The sequence below is a fragment of the Cupressus sempervirens genome, chromosome 8 (genome assembly GCF_028749045.1).
Source record: "Cupressus sempervirens isolate cs-2001-9-10 chromosome 8, ASM2874904v1, whole genome shotgun sequence".
NCBI classification, from domain to species: domain Eukaryota; kingdom Viridiplantae; phylum Streptophyta; class Pinopsida; order Cupressales; family Cupressaceae; genus Cupressus; species Cupressus sempervirens.
In genome coordinates, this window is record NC_143125.1 from 408,890,913 (window position 1) to 408,911,141 (window position 20,229).

The window sequence follows — 20,229 nt, forward strand, 5'->3', positions numbered from 1 at the left end:
GAGCCCCAAAGAATTTATGAAGTATGTACAATACTTTTCAGATCGGTCACCACAATCTAACAATCTCCCACTTGGGGACTAATTAGGCTCCACTCTAAACAACAATCTCCCACTTGGAGATTGATCCTATATGTATGCCACTACTCCATGAGGCTCCCATTGGACCAAACCACCCTGGACTCTGCTATTCTTTTAATTATGTTCAATCTAGAAGACCAACCAAAGATGAAGAGGAGTTTAGCCTCTCCCTTGTTACTACCTTTGTAAAAATATCTACTGGATTATCATCTGTATGTATCTTGTCTAGCTTTAACTATCCATCCTCCAAAACTAACTGAATGAAATAGTACCACAACTATATGTGTTTGGTCTTTGAATGTAGAGCTGAATTCTTTGCAAGATGAATGACACTTTGACTATCTATAAACAAATAATTATCCTTGTGAGGATGTCGCAATTCTTTCAAGGAGAACTAAAGCCATATCATCTCCTTGGCTACCTCTATAGTAGCAACATACTCTACCTCTGTAGTGGATAAAGCATTAACCTTCTATAACCTAGAAACCCAACTCACGACTGCCTCACCAATAGTAAAGACATAACCTGTAGTACTCCACCTAGTGTTAATATCCCCTACCAAATCTGAGTCAACATAGCCCTGTAAATTAGTAGTAGAGCCCCCAAAGTGTAAACACTTATTGGATGTTCCTCTCAAATATTTGAGAATCCATTTGACTATATGCCAATGCTCAATTCTTGGATGACTCATATACCTACTATCGACTCCCACTAAATGTGCAATATCTGACCTTGTACATACCATAGCATACATCAAGCTTCCTATAGTTGAATCATAGGGTACCTTGGACATCTTATCCTCCTCTTTTTGTGTCTTGGGACATATCTCCTTAGTTAACTTCAAATGACCAAGTAAAGGTGTGCTGACAGCTTTAGCTTTCTCCATAGAGAAACATTGCAACACCTTCTCAACATAATTAGCTTGAGATAGCGTCAATTTTTTATTCTTCCTATCTCTGCAAATCTTCATACCAAGGATTTTTTTTTTTGCCCCCAAATCCTTCATAGCAAATGCATGTGTTAACTAGCATTTTAGCCCCTTAATATGATCCATGTTAGACCCAGCTACAAGCATATCATCAACATATAAACATAAAATAATATAGCTATCATCATCTAACCTCTTAAAATAAACACAATGATCTAAATGACACCTATTGTATCCATGCTCATGCATAAAACTATCAAATTTTAGATACCATTCCTAAGGTGCTTACTTCAAGCCATATAAACTTTTCGTCAATTTGCACACTAAGTTCTCCTTACCTTTGACCTCGAATCCTCGTGGATGAGCCATATATATCTCTTCATCCAAATCACCATGAAGGAAGGCTATTTTAACATCAAGTTGATCTAAATGCAAATTTTAGTAGCCACAATACTTAAAATAGTACAGATAGAAGTCATCTTAACAACAGGAGAAAATATCTCATCAAAATTGATTCCTTTTTTCTATGGAAATCCTTTTACAACTAACCTAGCTTTAAATCTTTTCTTACCTCCTTCCTCTTCTTTCAATCTATAAACCCACTTATTCTGTAAAGCTTTTTTACCTGCAAGCAACTTGCATAAATCTCGTGTCTTATTCTTCAACAAAGAGTCTATTTCATCTTTCATTGCAGACTCCCACTGAATCTTAGTATCCACCTACATAGCTTCATTATAACATTCAAGTTCACCAGTATCAGTAAGTAAAATAGAATACAAAGAGTGAGAAAATCTTTCTGGAGGAGTAATTTGCCTTGTTGACTTTCTAACATTCACTAATGTGTGTGGTATATGTTGTTGCGGTTGTTGCACATCATGAGGAATGGTTGGAACATTAGCTTTTGGAGTATCATCCAACACTACATAATCATCTTCTTTCTTCTCATGTTGCTACAACAGATCTTTGTACAACACTTTCTCATTGAATATGACATCCTTGCTTCTTACAATTTTATGACTTTCAAAATCACAAAGCCTATAACCAAATTCATTAATACCATATCCAAAAAATACACATTTCTTTGACTTAGCCTCCAGCTTGGTTCTATTTTCAAAATCTATGCGAGCAAAAGCTTCACAACTGAAAGTTTTAAGAAAAGAATAACTCACCTTCTTACAAGTCTATGCTTCCTCTAGAATACCACAACTTAAAGGAGTAGAGTGACCTCTATTAATCAAATATATAGCAGTATTGATAGCCTCCGCCCACATGTGTAAGGACAACTCAACATGAAACCTCATGCTCCTTGCATGCTCCATTATAGTCTTGTTCATGCGTTCAACCACTCCATTTTCCTGTGGAGTCCTTGGAATAGTTTCCTATCTACAAATACCATTAGTGGAGCAATAATCTTCAAATTCATGACTGCAATACTCATCACCATTATCAGATCTGAGACATTTTAATTTTTTACCAATCTCATTTTCAACCAAGTATTTCAATTTCTTAAAAGTTTGAAATACATCAGATTTTTGTCCAAGGAAATAAACCCATACTTTTCTAGTTTCTTCATCGATGAATGTAACATATTAATGAGAGCCACCAAGGTAAGATACCTAAGCCCATCCCCATACATTTGAATGCACAAGCTCTAATTTCTCCTTTTTATTTTCCTTCCCAGGCTTCACAAAACTCACTCTCTTTTGTTTTCCATACAAACAAATTTCACAAAAATCCATATTAACACATTTTAGACCTGGTAAAACTTTTCTTGAATGAAGTACTTTCATACCTTTCTCACTCATGTGCCCAAGTCTATTGCACAACATTGTATCAAAATTTACAGCAGCTATTTATTCTCCCTGCTCAACAACAACAAATGTTCTTGAACATTCATTTTTCTCTTAAACAATTAAAGTAGAAGGAACAATATGACCTATACAAATATATAAGGTGCCTACTTTCACACCTTTTGCTACTACAAGGGAACCTTTTGAAACTTTTCAATTTTTATCATTAAAAGTAACTATACAACCCTCATCACCAAGTTGCCCTGCTGAAATTAAATTCCTACTCAACCTTGGAACATGTATTACCTCATGTAGTATCTGATGATTCCCATTATGCAACTTAATCTTAATTTTTCCCTTTTCAACAATCTGACAGGGTTCATTATCCCCCAAATAAAGAAGCCCAAAATCCCCTTGGACATAATCAATGAAATATCCTCTATGAGGTGTAACATGAAATGAAATACCAAAATCTAAAACCCATGAATCATCAACACTTTCTAAAGGTAGAAGCAAAGAATCCTCTTCGAATTTGTTACTTACCACATTTGCCTCCTTGTCTCCATCTAGTTTATCTCCTTCATTTTTCTTTCAATTCCAACCATCTTTCTTTTTATGCCCTGGTTTCCCACAATACTAGCAGTTGTTCGACCCTCTCAATCAAGACCTCCTCCCCTTTGACTTTCCTCTTGATTTCTTGCAATTTTTGGAATTACTTCCTCTCTCAGTCATTCTGCCTCTACTTTGTGCGTTCAAAGCACTTCTTGATGTAGATCCACCTAAGGTTTTCCTATGAGTTTCCTCATTCAAAAAAATACCAATCACATCATCATATTTTAGGGTACTAGATCTAGGAACAGAATTACTCACAGCCATTACCAAGCCATTCCAACTTTCAGGCAAAGAACAAAAAATCAAGAGAGCCCTAATTTCTTCATCAAAATTGATACCCACAAAAGATAATTGACTAGTAATAGTATTAAACTCATTTAAATGATCTACAATAGATCTACCTTATGCCATTTTCATATTAAATAAATACTTCATGAGAAATACCTTGTTTGAAGCAGAGGGCTCATATAGTTTCACTAGGGTTCGCATCAATTCTTCTATCTTCTTCGCTTTTGTAATATTAAATGCCACTGATGGTGCTAGGCATAATCAAATGCTTTCAAGTGCCTTTATTTATAAAAGATCCCATTCATCATTTGACATAGATCCCTGATTCTTGGTTTTGCCTTCCAACAACTTCCATAAATCCTTTTGATACAGATAGTCTTCTATTTGCATCTTCCATAACTAAAAGTTTTGCCCATTAAACATGTCAACCCTTAGCTTACCCTTGTTTTCCATCACTCCCACTCAATTGTGAGACTCCCACTCAATCGTGAAACTTTCCTGCAAAGGATAACTGAAAAAAAACCTTGCTATGATACCACTTATTAGGATAAAACCACATATAGAAATAAAAATTACATGCAAATATAACCTATATTAGAAAATAATAGATCACACAGAAAAGAACACAAGACACTAAGATTTAATGTGGCTCACCCAAACCCTGGGCTACGTCCACCAAATAAAAAGTCCAATATTTTTACGATCTAGTGATTACAACCTGATTACAATCCATAATTCCTTATAGCTCAATATTGCTGCAAGAACCAATTTTTTCATCACAATTATGAAACAATCCCTAAACCTAAGCCCTTTTATACAAGTATTTTTAGCGCTTTAGGGTTATAATGAATAAGTACATGTCGGCCCCAAGCCCCAAAGAATTAATGAAGTATGTACAATACTTTTTTGATCAGTTACCACAATCTACCATTTTAAAGCCATTTTCAAGGACCATTTGAATTCATGGAAAAACAAACTTTTTAAGCAATACATGTTTTCATACAATCCAACTTTTAGAAAGATATCAATACTCCATTCATTATTAAAATGCAATCATATTTTTGATACAATGAAATTACATTACAAAATAAGATAGATCTATTAGAAGCATGGATGCTGATGATATTCCTATAGGGGAGTATTGTAGATATGTTATCATGATGATATGTTACATTCATGACTAATTTTTTCATTGATGTCGACATAGCAATCTTCTGTGGTAAATGATAGAAGAACAATAGAAAGATCAAGTTGGTACAGATGGATAATCAATTATTCTCACTATCTGAGGTTATGGGAGTATATGCAGTTAACGTCAGGTGAAAAAATGTTAAGTCTAGAAGAAGTTATGTATTTATTGGTGATGTTTGTTCTAAGATAGAGTTTAAATAGGCATGTTATGCTAAACTTGTTAAATAGGCATTTCTATTAAACTTGTTATATCTATTAGCAGAATTATTATTCTAAGAATCGAAGTTGAGGATGTGAAGAAGACCTGATGATAATGACATTGCTAAGCTCTCTCATCATAATATTACGTGTATGGAAAGATATTCAAGTTGCAAGACAAAAGATTAATGTTATCACTAAGTGTAATGTGTTCTTAATGTGGTCTTATAATAATTAATTGAGAAGATCTAATAGCTGACTCAGGGAATTATTTTATATACCCTAACTATATATCATATATATTATCATTATATATTATATACATTAGTAGCCTAAGTTAATAAACTATATGATGATGTATGTTTCTAGGAGTCCCCCTAGGGACATACATCTCGTGTTTCAATGGGTAGAAAGGGGTTATAGAGTATCCTATGACTCTTTTTGACCTATTACATAATAACATATGTTCCTAGGGGTCTTAGAACCCCTATAGACATATATGTTGTGTTCCAATGGCTCAAAAGGGGTCATAGAGTATCTTATGACCCTTTCAACCCATTACATGACAACATATGTTCCTAGGGGTCATAGGACACTAAGGAACATATGTTGTCATGTAATGGGCCGAAAGGGGTCATAGGGTATTTGATGACCCCTTTTGACCCATTGGAACACAACATGTATGAACCTAGGGTCTTAGGACCCCTAAGAACATATGTTATCATGTAATGGGTCAAAATTTGACCCATTAGAACACCACACACATGATGATAAGGGTCCTACGACCCCTACAAACATATGTTCTCATGTAATGTATCAAAAGGGGTCATAAGATACCCTATAACCCCTTTCTACCCATTGGAATATAAGAGGTATGTCCCTAGGAGTCCTAGCAACCCTAGGAACATATATTTTTATCTAATGGGTCCAAATGGGTCATAGGATACCCTATGAGGCCTTTCTACCCATTGGAACACAACATGTATGTCCCTAGGGGCCCTAGGACCCCTAGGAACATAAGTTGTCATATATTTGACTGAAATGGGTAATAGGTTATCTTATGACCCCTTTCAAACCATTTCAACGCAACATGTTTGTCCCTAGGGGTCTTAGGACTCACAAGAACATATTTTGTCATGTAATGAGTTGAAAGGGGTCATATGATATCCTTTAATCCCATTCAACCCATTGAAACACAACATGTATGTCCCTAGGAGCCCTATAAACCCTATGAACATATTTTTTCATGTAATGGGTCAAAATGTGTCATGAAATTCCCTATGACCCCCTTTTACCAATTCAAACACAACATGCATGTCCCTAGGAGAACATATGTTGTCATATAATGGATTGAAAGGGGTCATAGAGTATCCTATGACCCCTTTTAACCCATTACAACACATTGTGTATGTCCCTAGGGGTCCTAGGTCCCCTAGGGGCATACATCACATTTTTGAATGGGTTGAAAGGGGTCATAGGGTTTCTAATGACCCCTTTCAACCCATTAAATGATAACATATGTTCATAGGGATCCTAGAACCCCTAGGAAAATATATCATGTGTTCAATTGAGTTGAAAAGGGTCATAGAGTACCCCATGAACCTTTTCAATACATTATATGACAACATATGTTCCTAGGAACATAAATCGTGTATTTAAATGGGTTAGAATAGGTCATAGGATAACTTATGACCACTTTTGACCCTTTAAGTGATAACATATGTTCATAAGGGTCCTAGAACCACTATGAACATATATCATGTATTTGAATGATTTGAAAGGGCTCATAGAGTACCCTATGACCCCTTTCAACATATTTTATGTCAACATATGTCTTTCAGGGTCCTAGGACCCCTAGGGACCTATTTTATTGGGTCATACGATAACCTATAACCCCTTTCAATGCATTTCATGACAACATATATCCTTAGGGGTCCTAGGACCCCTAGGGACCTATTTCATTTGTTAAAATGGGTCAAAAGGTCATAGGATAACCTATGACCTCTTCTGATGCATTTCATTCTAACATATGTCCCAAGTCTCCTAAAGACCTATTACATTTGTTCAAATGGATTGAAAGAGATCATAGGATAACCTATGGTCACTTTCGACATATTTCATGATAACATATGTCCCTACGGGTCCTAGGACCTCTAGGGACCTAATTCATTTGTTTGAATGGGTCAAAAGATGTCATAAGATAACCTATAACCCCTTTCGACACATTTCATGACAACATATGTCTCTAGGGACCTATTTTATTTTTTTGAATGGGTTGAAAGGGGTCATAGGATAATATATGACCCCAATTAACATTTTTCATGACAACATATGTCCCTAGGGGTCCTTGGACCCCTACGGACATATTATAATCATTTACATGGGTTGAAAGGGGTCATAGGATAACCTATGACCCTTTTTGACGCATTTCATGACAATATATATCCGTAGGGATCTTGGGACCGCTAGAGACCTATTCCATTTTTACAAATGGGTCAAAAGAGGTGATAGGATAACTTATGACCCCTTTCAACACATTTCATTACAACATATGTCCTTAAGGGTCCTAGGACCACTAGGGCCATATTGTAATTGTTCATATGGGTTGAAAGGGCTCATAGGATAACCTATGACCATTTTCAACACATTTCATGACAACATAAGCACCACTAGGGACCTATTTTATTTGTTTCAAAGGGTCAAAGGGGGGTAATAGGATAACCTATGACTTCATTTGACACATTTCATGATAACCTAGGACCCTAAGACCCCTAGGGACATATTATAATTGTTTGTATGGGTCAAGAGGGGTGATACAATAACATATAACACCTTTCAACACATTTTATGACAACATAAGTACCTAGGGGTCCTAGGACCCGTAGGGACCTATTTTATTTTTTATAATGGGTCGAAAGGGGTCGTAAGATAACCTATGACCCCTTTTGACACATTTCATGATAACATATAACCCTATGGCTCCTAGGACCCCTAGGGACATATTATAATTGTTCATATGAGTCAAAAGTGTTTATAGAGTACTCTAGAATCCCTTTTGAACCATTAAATGAAAACATATGTTCTTGGGACTCCTAGGACCCCTATAAACATATATCATGTGTTCAAATGAGTTGAAAGGCATCATAGAGTACTCTAGGACCACTTTTGACCCATTATATGACAACATATGTTCCTAGGGGTACTAGGACTCCTAAGAACATACATGATGTGTTTGAATGGATCGAAAAGGAGTCATAAGGTACATTCTTAGGAGTCCTAGAGACATACATCATGTGTTTGAATGGGTCAAATGCGATCATAGGGTTCCTTGTGACCCATTTTGGCCCATTAAATGAAAACATATATTCCTAAAGGTCTTAAGATCCCTTGGAACATATATCGTGTCTTCGAATGAGTTTAAAGGGGTCAAAGAGTATATTATAACCCATTTCGACCGATTATATGAAAACATATGTTCATAGGGCTCCTAGGACCCCTAGATAGATACATCATGTGTTTGAATGGGTTAAATGGGGTCATAGGGTGTCCTATGACCCCTATGACCCTATGACCCCTATGACCCCTTTTGACCCATTAAATGATATCATATGTTCCCAGGGGTCCTTAAACACCTAACATGTACATAATGTGTTTGTATAACTCATTATATTACAAGATTACATGATTGTAAAACAATCAAACCAATATTACATTATCACTGTCTAACTCATTCAAGTGCCCATTGAATAACATACTTATCAAGCCTATCATCAACATACTTTCTTCAAATTCCCTTCATCAATCAAAACATCTTCATCAGTCAAATGATATAGAACTCTAGTGAATTAGTATAATGTATGAACAACTAAGAATTGACATTATTGTCAACAAGACAACTCATATGACTCTCTTAAAAAACTTCATAGCATTCTCAATTACATCATTAGTTGGGGTCAAAAATTTTATTTCATATATGTTTTGGGAACTGATTATCATGCTTGTATCTAATTGGAAAAACATATATTCTAGGTATATTATTGATATGCATTTAGAGATTATTAATCAAAGATTATTATTATTTGATGTTCCATATCAAATCCTGATCCAACATTATTATTGGTGATGATCAAACATTTAAATCATTAATGGAAGATCACTTCCAATATCAATTGATAAATCATTTGTATTTGTTAAGATGTGAATCCCGATTAGTGAAGATGCATGTAATTAAAATGAAAAGGCAATTTCATGGCACGTAAACTGACCTCTCATGTGGTAGTGGATGAAGTTGTAAGAAATATTAAGAATCAAGTTTGCATTAGAGTTTTGGTATGTGATATAAGGTACTAAATTCTTATTCAAGAGCATTAAAGGTGACATAGAGCATATTGAAACTTTACTAAATTAAGTGCATATGCATTAGATGTGAGTAGAAAATTAAATTTGATGAAATTTCTATTTTTTGTAGGTGATGGCTTGACCATTGTTAATCAAATATAATTTCACCTATTGGTGAGAATGGTGATCTCATTGTACTAGAAAAACCTTCAAAAATTAGGTATTTTAGCATTTGAAGTAAATCTTCTGAGATTTGTTCTTTCATTTTGGCACCACAGAGTGACAAAGAGATATTACATAATATTCAAGAACATGGATTCTCTATCATTTCACCCTTCATTATTATGTTTATATTATGTATGAATGTGCAAGTAAATTATTTTGAATCGAAGAAACATACTATAGTCAAAAGATTATCTTTCAATCATTACTATGGCCTCTTTATTCTTATGAGGCATAATTTTATCACTTTAATATTCAACATTGATCATGAAATGAGGAGTACTTTTATCCATTACTCGAGTTTTCACTTATCTAAGGTTTCTCTCAAGTATTATCATTTATTAGTATGCTACCATGTTTTTATTTTCCATGTGATTATCCTTTTGTTTAATGTTTCTTAATTTTGATATAGAAAAGTGAACTCATCCATTTATGATGGATACATATGTCTGAAGCTATAATAAGACTTAACTATTCAATAAATTTATTGGTAGTGATGCATTTTCTAGTATTTAATAGAATACCAACATTTACTCCCACTATTGTTAGAATTTACTAGATTTAATAGTCATGTACTTTGAATCATCATTGATGTTACTTTTATGATTTTCATTACATGAACAATTTTTGTTCCAATTTTTCTTAAAATATAAATTCCTTTGAAAAAGTCACTATATTTATGTCAATGAAACTAAAGAAAAATATGTTTCTTTCTCATTATATCACTACACAACCTAAGAACCATTTCTCTTCTATTTTCTTCTAAGACATTTCTTTGAGAAGAAGCTTGAGAGGATCACACCAATAAGATATTTAACAACCATTATGTTTGTATTTGAAAATTTGAAATTATCGTCAGATTTTAAAAAGACATATAGATAGATGAATTATATTCATTTATATTTCTTTATTAAATTAATTTTATATTCAAGTTTATTCAAATTATAAAAAGTACTTGTTTGAAACCTATCCCATGTGAGCTAAAAATGAAAGGAACTTCTTTACATGTGCCATCATCATAGATCTTCACCTTAAGACATTCCCCTTAAAACTTTCCCCTTCTACTTTCTCTCCCTTTTACTTTATGAAGCAAAGCAGAATAAATAAATTTAAATAATATTTGTAGAGTTAGAAATGTTAATGCATTTCCTAATCTTTGAATAAAGCATAGGTTCATATAAATTCTTAGTAGTTAATTGACCATTTAAATTCATTGGCTACATTTATTCATGTTCATTACCATGTAGTCCAAGTTGGTGGACATCAAAGCTATGGTAATAACACACCTTGATTTCATTGAAAGAAATGATACATAAATACAAATTAATAGTGGTTATGTCACTCAATCAAACCAGTAACAATCAAGTTAGATCGTCATTGTATGGTCTGATGTATATTCATCTTTCTATCACTCCACTTCGAGCTCACGGAATGGTAAGGGCACCGTCTTCATGGCTCTGTACTTACCCACATTATTCAAATGCTCGTTCTCCAACCTACACAAAATACTCCACCTAAATATATCAATGCCTTGTATTTGATTCTCTATTTTCATAATAGCTTGAGCTCAAATAATATATCTTAGAGTTTAAGTTGTTTAAATGATTTTTTGAATTGGGTTAGCTTCTTCAAATAAGATCTATCTATTGGTATAATTTTAGAAATATTATTAGAATAAATTAAAATTTAAAATATATTCTTTATATGTGATTGGAAAATATATGTATACCTATAAAAATTCCAATGACCACGTCGAAAGACTTCAAGAGATGCCAAAACAAAATCAATTACTCTATACCCATAACTTCCATGATTCAAATGCATGATTGTTTGCACCCATGCAAGTCGAAGGACGAAATTTAGTGCCTGCATTTTCAAACGAGAATAGTCTTATCAACATAAGCTTGTGCTTTCAAACCAATTAACAAAATGAACTCCTAAACTTCCAAAAGAAAAACCTTTCCAACATGCACTTGGGCTACAACTAAATGAGAATTAATGGTAGTAAGAGTTAGAGAGATGTGTGGCTTACAATAGAGATGAAGTAAAGAGACTTGTGCTTGAGAATGAGTTCGTCCCTTAACCAGGGGTTCTTTGAATGTGGATTAAGCAGTCCCCAGTCTTTGACAAAATCCCAATAGAGCTGATATATGGTTGCAATAGTTGAGGTAAGCACAACCAGTATAAGCCAACATGTATTTGGATACATAGCATATGTTAGCCTTGCTCCAGCTGCAAATATGGCTGACACGTACTTTCCTAGATTTGCAAGATGATCTGCATTTCCTTCTTCCACCCATCTTCTCGCACACTATACACACACACACCCAAATATTACAAAAATTTAGTCCAAGTTTTACATTTCTCAGGGTTGCTCAGTAGAGTAGAGAAAAACAGACCTGTAATGCTCGCCAATAATATGGAAGAAATGAAACGACGTAGGCCATTTCTCTGTAGGTCTTGCTGTGTCTGCAAGTACCATAATCATTCGACCTAAAACTTCCTCCTATGTAAAAGCATGCAACGAATTCTAAATGCCTTAGAAGTGTCACCTGAAATAACATATCCATCTGAGGTTCAGGAAATAAGAGATTATTTCCAGTACAAAATACTAGCATGAAATGGGGGGAGGCTAAACTAACCTGGCTGGTTAGTTGGTCAGCCATGAAGAAGTCTGTCATGACCACCTGCAGAGCAGTAATGGTGATACATCAGTCAATTATATTTCATTCAATGTTGATTCTAAAATTATATAATTGAATTCTTCTACAATATGGATATTTGATATCACAGCTTAATAGATATAAGTTAATAATGATATATTTGTGTCTCTTTCTTTTTGAGATATAGAATTGAATGATTAGTTATAAAATAAGGATTTCATAAATTCGATTAGAAATTGTGTAAGTGAACTCTGATTATTAAGGATGATGATTTCTGATATTAATATCATAATTTCATAATTTCATAAATATAAATGTAATAATGATGATACGCAGTATAATTATATTTCTTTTATTTTTGTATGAACTATTATATATAAAATATGAGTTGATGAATTTGATTGAGAATTTATACAAGTAAAGTCTAAATATTCAACTGAAATCTCACAGGACAAGATTGATATTAATATGATAATTTGATAGGTATAAACTAACAAAGATTATACATCAATTATATCTTTCATATACAAGAAATAGGTTTATATGAACTAGCATTTATTGAATAAAAAATTATTCAAGTGAATTCTATTTATGAAACTAAATTCTTATATGACAAGATTGAATATTCTTGATATTAACATCACAATCTAACAAGTACGAGGTAGCAATGATGATTCATCCATTAATTATATGTCTTTTGCTCTCATGAAATGGGTTTATATGAACTCCAATTTATAAAATATGGGTGTATGAGTTTGATTCAAATATTGTCCAGTTGAATTCTAATTATACAACTAAATTATAAGAAATCACATAATTGAATCTTGATATTAATCTTCTAACCTCATAGATAGAAACTAACAATGATGATTTGTTAATCATATTTATTTCAATTTGATGAGGTGAGTTTGTGTGAACTACTGTTTGTGAATATGAACTAATAAATTTGATATAAAAAAACATTAAGAAATTGAATTCTTATGTTATAAAATTAAATCTTACAACTAATAATGATGATAGATGACTCAACTATCTCTTATAAGATAGATTTATATAAAACATTATTATAAAATATACATTAATAAATTTGATTTAAAAGCTAAACAATCTAACTTTAACTTTATAATATTAAATAATCAAGTATTGAATAATTAAATCTTAAAAAAACTAAAAAAAACTTTACTTATCAATAGCATACCTTGTATAAGGGTGCAAGAATGATATTCCTCATAACCTTGAGGAAGGAAACACGAGTAGATCTATAAACAATGTTGAAAGGGCAAAAGAGCAGAGAAACAAAAACCTGCCAATCATTCCAAAAGAAAATTGGTTGGTGCAAGTGCATATATATATCAGAATTTGAAGCAAGTAGTGAGAATATGTAGAAATAGATAGTGAGAATATAATGTACCAGCAACAAGAAGGCAGGAATGGCATCAGTTTCAATAGGGGGAAATCCCTTGGTGCGCAGTGTGAGATGGGCAACCATGGCTCCCACCACCACGGTCATCAGAGTTGAGCACATTAAGAACACGTCTCTGTACTTGAGCTCTGTATTTGGTGAGAATTCAAATATGAAGCTATAGTTTATTCTTGCGCTCCTCCACATGAAGATATTGCACCCATACAAGAATATATGCAGATTTAACAACGCAAACATGCTGCACATAAACACTTCACTTATCATCTCATCTCTATATGTTTATCGATTTGAAAATCATTTAGTCAAAGCAAATTTAAATGAAATACTTCATAATTTGAAGTGTTTAGATGATTTGTTTGAATTCTCCAATTAACTTTTACAATAGAATTCACCAATCAACTTATGACTTCTGTAATTTCAGATGTGAAGACTATACGAGTCTTTTGGTTGCGGGAATAGAAATATGGGAATAGGAATTATTATTCTAGAATAGTTATTCTGGAATAGAATATAGGGATACATATTCTTATTATCTGTTTGGTTCAGCCATAATATTTGATGGGGAATTTAAGGACCCAAAAATTTATGTTTTATAAAAAAAAAAAAATCTGGAATAAGTATACGTATTCCAATTCCACCTATTTAGGTGGAATTGTAAATGCTCATTTTTGAGCCAAAATTGGAAGGCGTACTCCTATTATATTCCTATTCGCAATTCGATTTGGTGCACCCAAACAAAGAATTCAGGATTTTAGGAATTTACATATGTCTATTCCACTTGTATTCCCACTACCAAACAGAGATTTACAATAGTTTACTATAAAATATTTAAATTGTAGCCGAATTGAAAGATCTGATTTGTCTAAATAGTACATTGTTAATTCACATTAATAAATGTTCTTATTCTAAATTCTAATAGAATGTTAAATAAATTAGTTAAACAGATTAGAAATTAAAATATATACATAGTAATTTGTACAATAAAAGTCATCTACCAATGTGATTTCAAATGTATCACCTAAACAAATTGAAATTTACTTAAGTAATAAGAGAGATGAAGTCCAACCTGAAAATTGGATAAACCGTTTCTATATAGCCAGAGTGAGTGGGGTCTGTATACATTCCACTCAAATGAGCGAGGATGGCATAACCCACAAACAAAGCTAAAAAGCATCCTGTAAATAAGCCTGCAACATTTCTTAAATTATCACCAACCATCCTATTTAATTAAAGGTGAATTGAAGTTCAACGCTTAGCTCTGGTAATTGTGGAAGATATGCGTACCGATGAAAAAAGTTACAGCGTGAGAATCCTTGATTTGCTTTGGCCTGAGAAATTTCATGGCCTTCTTGCGGTCATCCTCTGTGAAATATTTAATGAAGATGCATTCAACCTCATCTGCAAGTTTCACCACCTGTGCATATGCTACCATGAATTCTGTTATCAACAATACGAATTATTTGAATTCCTGTCTTTTAATCTAGTATGGATATAATATCTCCAATTATACCTTGTCAGAACTGTTGAAGTACGACCTCTCCACAGCTTTCAAGTAGATGGGAGAAACTTGTTGGTCGCGTACCTAGAAATATATTCAACAGGTCGATGCATTTACATTCTCCTTTTCAAAATCGCATATCATTTTTCATCAACTGAATCCAAATAACACTTGAAACATTTTAATTTAAATGATTAAAGATTATATGTTTTTAGTGATTTTAATTTAATTTTATAAATTTCTTTTTATCAATGTTGTTTCTTATATTTAGTTTAACTTTATTTAATGGTGAAAACATATGACTTTGTTACAATTTCAAATCTAATAATACAATTCACTACCTTTATGTAACTACTATAAGTCATATGTAGACTTATATATAAATTGAAAAATCACATAATCAAATTTAAAAACCATTCAAGCTGTGCAAGGATGAAGGCGAAGTTTTAGGTTGCAATTGATAATGCGTTTCTAGTTATTTTTAACATGTTGAGAAGGAAGTTGTGATATTAAATAATATCATATTGGGAAGACCCTCCCAAAAGTGTGTTCAACATGCGAACTTTCAAGGCAAGGATGTGCACTGCTATTCAAATAATTCTTCTTGATTTTTGTTCAAGTGAAAGGATAAAAAAAAAACTTCAAATCTAGACATATAGTCATCTCTATAAGGATTCTTCTATTAGAATGTTAATATAAAAAATACTCAAGTCTTACCATATTCTTGATGACAATACAATTCATGGGGAGCTAATTCACAGTACATGCATGGATATCTTTTTATCTAAAGAACTCAATAGTCTTGTAGAAGAACTAATTTTGTGTAGTATTTGAAACTCCTTTTAGAAGAATTTATTTCGCTATTTGAACAAAATATGAAATGGATTTCTCTCAAATATATTTTTCTCTAACCTTTATGTTGCCCTCATAGATATTATAGGATTGGACTTAGAAGAGGTACCCTTTACAATAGAATTTTGTCTTATTCTCTTTCAAGAAAGATATTAGATCAACTAGTCGCTATAAGATAGAGAGATGATATTTAAATATTTGATAATAAATCAAGTGATTGATAACTTAAGAGTGCAATTGGACAAGAAATTATTCAGGATATTAAAGATTACACAGTCAATCCTATTTTTCTTTAGTATATTTTCCAACCTCACTTTATTAATGCATGCATTCTCTTGGTGGCACACACATGAGATATAAAAAAAATATCTAGTTTTGGTCTCACAAATCATGTTATAGTAGAATATATTGAAGAAAAGATAGACTTTGTGTGAGTAAATATAACAAGATACATTATGACATTTGCAAGTCTAAAATAAGATCAAAAATTTATAAAAAGAGAAAGATTTATAGCGTACCTTATCAAACTTCTTCAATATTTTTCCAAACGCAACCATGTTCAAAGAACTACATGAACAAAAATAATAACATAAGAATTAATATTTAATTTAATTTCAAGCAACAAACTAGAACTACTCAAGTAAACATCATATAATAATTGAAATCTTTATTTATTTTTAATAAAAATAAAATAAAATAATTATAGATTATACAAAAGAATGAATTAGGTTAAATCATGATTTTGAAATATAATTTTTTTTTAAATTGTAAAATTAGTATTGATTATTTTGTTAAAATATTGGATTGTTTCTAATATTAAACTGATTCTTTTCTAAACTATTCTTTCCTAAATTGATTCTTTCCTTTTCTTTCCTTTCTTATAGCTTTATGCATTTTCCTTTTCCAGTAACTATTTCCTTTCCTGTAGCTGTTTCCTTTCCTGTAGTTGTATGCCAAATGTATAAAGCTACAAGAAAGAAAACAGCTACAGTAAAAAGAAAGAATCAATTTAGGAAAGAACCAGTTCAATATTAGAAACAATCCCAATATTGCAACATATCTGACCTACATGTGAGGTGATAGAATAATACCTATAGGTTTTGAGTAAGCCAAGGCCTCGGTAGAGATCCACGAAAGCTCCTCGTATGATTTTCTCAGCGGTTTGGATTTTCTTGCTGGTGATGGGCGTAACACCAGCAGAGGCAGCTTTTGATTGGGTCATAAAGTCTTCCCAAACCACTTGAGTAATGGCAGAAATAGTTCTTGAAGGGGTTGTGGCGGGAATATCCACCCTCATATGTTTTCCCCTCACAGAAGCGCACTTGTTTTTCTCCTTCTTACTTCTCCACAATCGATTAGTCCTTGGAGAATCCACAAACTTGACACCTTTCTTCTCCAACTCATTCACCTCCTCACTCCCTTCCTCTCCCTCTAACTCACTTGAATCCGTTCCCATGCCTGCTGCTCAAACACACATTTTTTCACTCTTCAATCAGAGGAAGAAAAAGAAAAAACTGTACCAAGAAACAAAGAAAAGCAAAAGAGTTTGGTAGACCTTGCAGTGGTGTAGAAGAGGGTGAATTGGAAGAAAAGGATCGGCTTGATTTGAATTGGATGAGAATCTGCATTTGTTGTTTCAAAGTTTCCCCCCTTTCAAGAAACTCGGCCTCCTTGCTTCTGTAAAACTGATTGACTGTGTTCAATTGGGAATCCAGCCTTTTAAAGAAGGCCTTTGTTACCTCTACTTCTCCTTCTTCAAGTGCCTGCACTAGCTCTGTTTCATAAACGTCCTCTTCTCGCTCACGAACCTGATATTTATAGGAATATCATGATATAAAATTTATGTAAGTCCAAACTTAGAGTGTGCTGATTGAGTCTGATCATCAACAATCTATAATATGCATGCTCTTGATTCAAAGGCATGAGTAACCAAAATGAACAGTACAGTAGAATTTAGTGCCAACAATCCACTAAACATATGGAATTTCTATAAAAACATTTTCCATAGACATTCAAAACCAAAAACTAATAATTGCATTGATGTGTGGTCTATTCAATTGTTTATTTGATATATATGAACCAAAGTTTACAAGAGGTTGTTTCAACCTGATCATCAAAGTTTTGTAATATGTAAGCTTGATATATATAAAAGCAATCAGAAGGAAGAGAAACATGTTTAATAGCCAACTATACATATTCATGGCAGATTCCAACAGAATTTAGTACGAGCTATCCCTCCACCATATGTATTTACCATATAAACAAGGTTTTCCCACAGAAAAGAACAAGGATATAGCTAACTACATAACAAACCAGCGAGAAATTACATTCATGTGCGGTATATAAGATTAAAGATAAAACTAAGTAATCAAAAGATTGTTCATGTATTCATATCAACGTTGAAGAATACTATTGCAGACACTAAAAAAAAGTTTTGACTAATCAAGTTTAGGAGAAACCAAGTAACCATTGACTGCTAGGGTTTGCTATGGGTTAAGGCGTTGTGGGTTGTCTTTTCCTTGTGTCCTTTGGGCACTCTAGTAATCTTTGTAATGGACGCTATTGCATCACAAGTATCTGTCGATGTGATTAGAAATGCTGGAGTTAATGAGCATCGTGCCTAAAGATTTTTTAGAAGATCGTTCAAGAATAGTTTCCAAGAGGTAATAATAACCAACTTAAAAATTTTGTGTGATATAATCTTTAGCCTGAAATTCATAGCTTCACAAGATATACCTCTACAAAAACAATGGTTCATGGTGCTTGGTGTCATTTGAGAGGTTTTTATTAGTTATTTTACTGTCTCACAAATCATATTACAGCTACAGTACTTTATTATTGCTTCATTCATTGATGATAGAGTCATATAATGCGCCATTCTAAAATGTTGAACGAAAGAAACTCAAGCAATTAAATGAAAAACATACACAGTGGAATCTATAGCCTATCCTAAGACACTTGCTAGCAATAAAATGCTAACATCCTGTTTAGAAGAGCTCTTAAAGCATAGCAATTGGGTTGTCAATACTCTTCCAAATGGCATTCATGACTTCCCTGTAATGCTTATAAGTTTGGCAAATGGGTGTGTTAGCAACAACTATGTAAATTCAGAAAAGCTCAAAATCTTTATACAAAGCGCACACGCAACGGAAAAAGAGAAACAAAAAGCTGCCCATATGCAAAGTTCAATGATTCTAAAGCAGTGTGTTCAGAACCGTGATTGTCGCTTTTCATGGTACATTGAGACAAACAGTGAATGGCACCAACGAAAAAATACAACCCAAAAGAGAAAAAGATAAAAGAGAGCATCTTGTCACATTAATGCAATGAAATATTAGTAAAGTTAAGCTCCCCACCTGAATCATGACATCGGGATCCGTTCCTCTCCTCATCCAAGCCCTGGTTCTAGTCTTGAAGTAATCTCCAATGGAGTCAGAAGTATATCCAAAGATGCTGAACATACTTCCTCCCTCATGAACACCATCATCATGATGATTCCTACACACAGCAGGCTTCTTACGAATGAGCTTCATCTTCTTGATATCCTTCTTCAATTCCCAGTAATTCACAAACGCTCCTTTCCATTCGGGTATCAACTGTGCCTCCAGCTGCTTCGAAAACTTCACCATTTTTCCCCAATACAAACACACCAATTCTAATGCTGAAAATGCCCCACACTCCCTCCCCTTGAGCTTTATGTACCTCCACTCACAGCGACCAACATTATCATTATTATTATAAAATTACAATATGCCTCCCTCTTCTTAAACCCAACTGAGTTCTTGAATTTCACGCCACTGAAATAGTCATTGGCACCCACGAGTCTATATTAGTCTATATTATATTCACACATCAACGTAGGCTCGCATTAGATTTTCCATGCCAATTGCAAGTTTTTCTAATCCCAGTGAGAAAGAGAGAGTGAAAAGTGTGTGCATATTCTTTGAACGAACACAAAGCTGACAACACACAAAGATAGTGATGTGGCTTTGTGCAGGTGACTGTTTCCTTTTCATAGTACGCTATTCCATGCGACCTTCTCATGCTCTTTCTTTCTCTTTCTCATTCTCCTTCTCCTTATCATCATTCTTATATTAGTTGGCAAGGGCGCTCATAACGTAGGTAGAAGAAAAGTAGGTGTACAGCAT

General features: G+C 33.4%; 1 protein-coding gene across 4 annotated transcripts; it reads right to left on the reverse strand.

The window, feature by feature from the left end:
- Positions 1-10,817: 10,817 nt before the first annotated feature.
- LOC149543005 (phosphate transporter PHO1-like) lies at positions 10,818-19,940 on the reverse strand. 4 transcript variants are annotated; one of them, XM_089797935.1, is made up of 14 exons: positions 19,438-19,940; positions 17,637-17,889; positions 17,173-17,542; positions 16,600-16,648; positions 15,242-15,313; positions 15,016-15,145; positions 14,798-14,918; positions 13,720-13,969; positions 13,507-13,611; positions 12,288-12,332; positions 12,045-12,197; positions 11,678-11,956; positions 11,375-11,511; positions 10,818-11,141 (listed from the first exon to the last, which is right to left on the reverse strand). In XM_089797935.1, the coding sequence occupies exons 1-14, from the start codon at positions 19,708-19,710 to the stop codon at positions 11,054-11,056; spliced, it is 2,325 nt and encodes a 774-aa protein (XP_089654061.1). In that variant the 5' UTR covers positions 19,711-19,940; the 3' UTR covers positions 10,818-11,053. The 4 variants fall into 4 exon arrangements, with proteins under 4 accessions (XP_089654061.1, XP_089654062.1, XP_089654059.1 ...); XM_089797936.1 differs by having other exon boundaries at positions 17,173-17,539; positions 19,438-19,894; XM_089797933.1 differs by having other exon boundaries at positions 12,045-12,215; positions 19,438-19,880.
- Between the last annotated feature and the right edge of the window lie 289 nt (positions 19,941-20,229).

Excerpts from the sequence above, each read along its gene's own strand:
- LOC149543005 (XM_089797933.1), bottom strand. The coding sequence starts at position 19,710 with ATGGTGAAGTTTTCGAAGCAGCTGGAGGCACAGTTGATACCCGAATGG. Across the intron at positions 11,512-11,677 it reads CTCTTTACTTCATCTCTATT|GCACTAAATTTCGTCCTTCG; the intron begins GTAAGCCACACA and ends TTGAAAATGCAG. Across the intron at positions 11,142-11,374 it reads GGTCATTGGAATTTTTATAG|GTTGGAGAACGAGCATTTGA; the intron begins GTATACATATAT and ends TATTTTGTGTAG.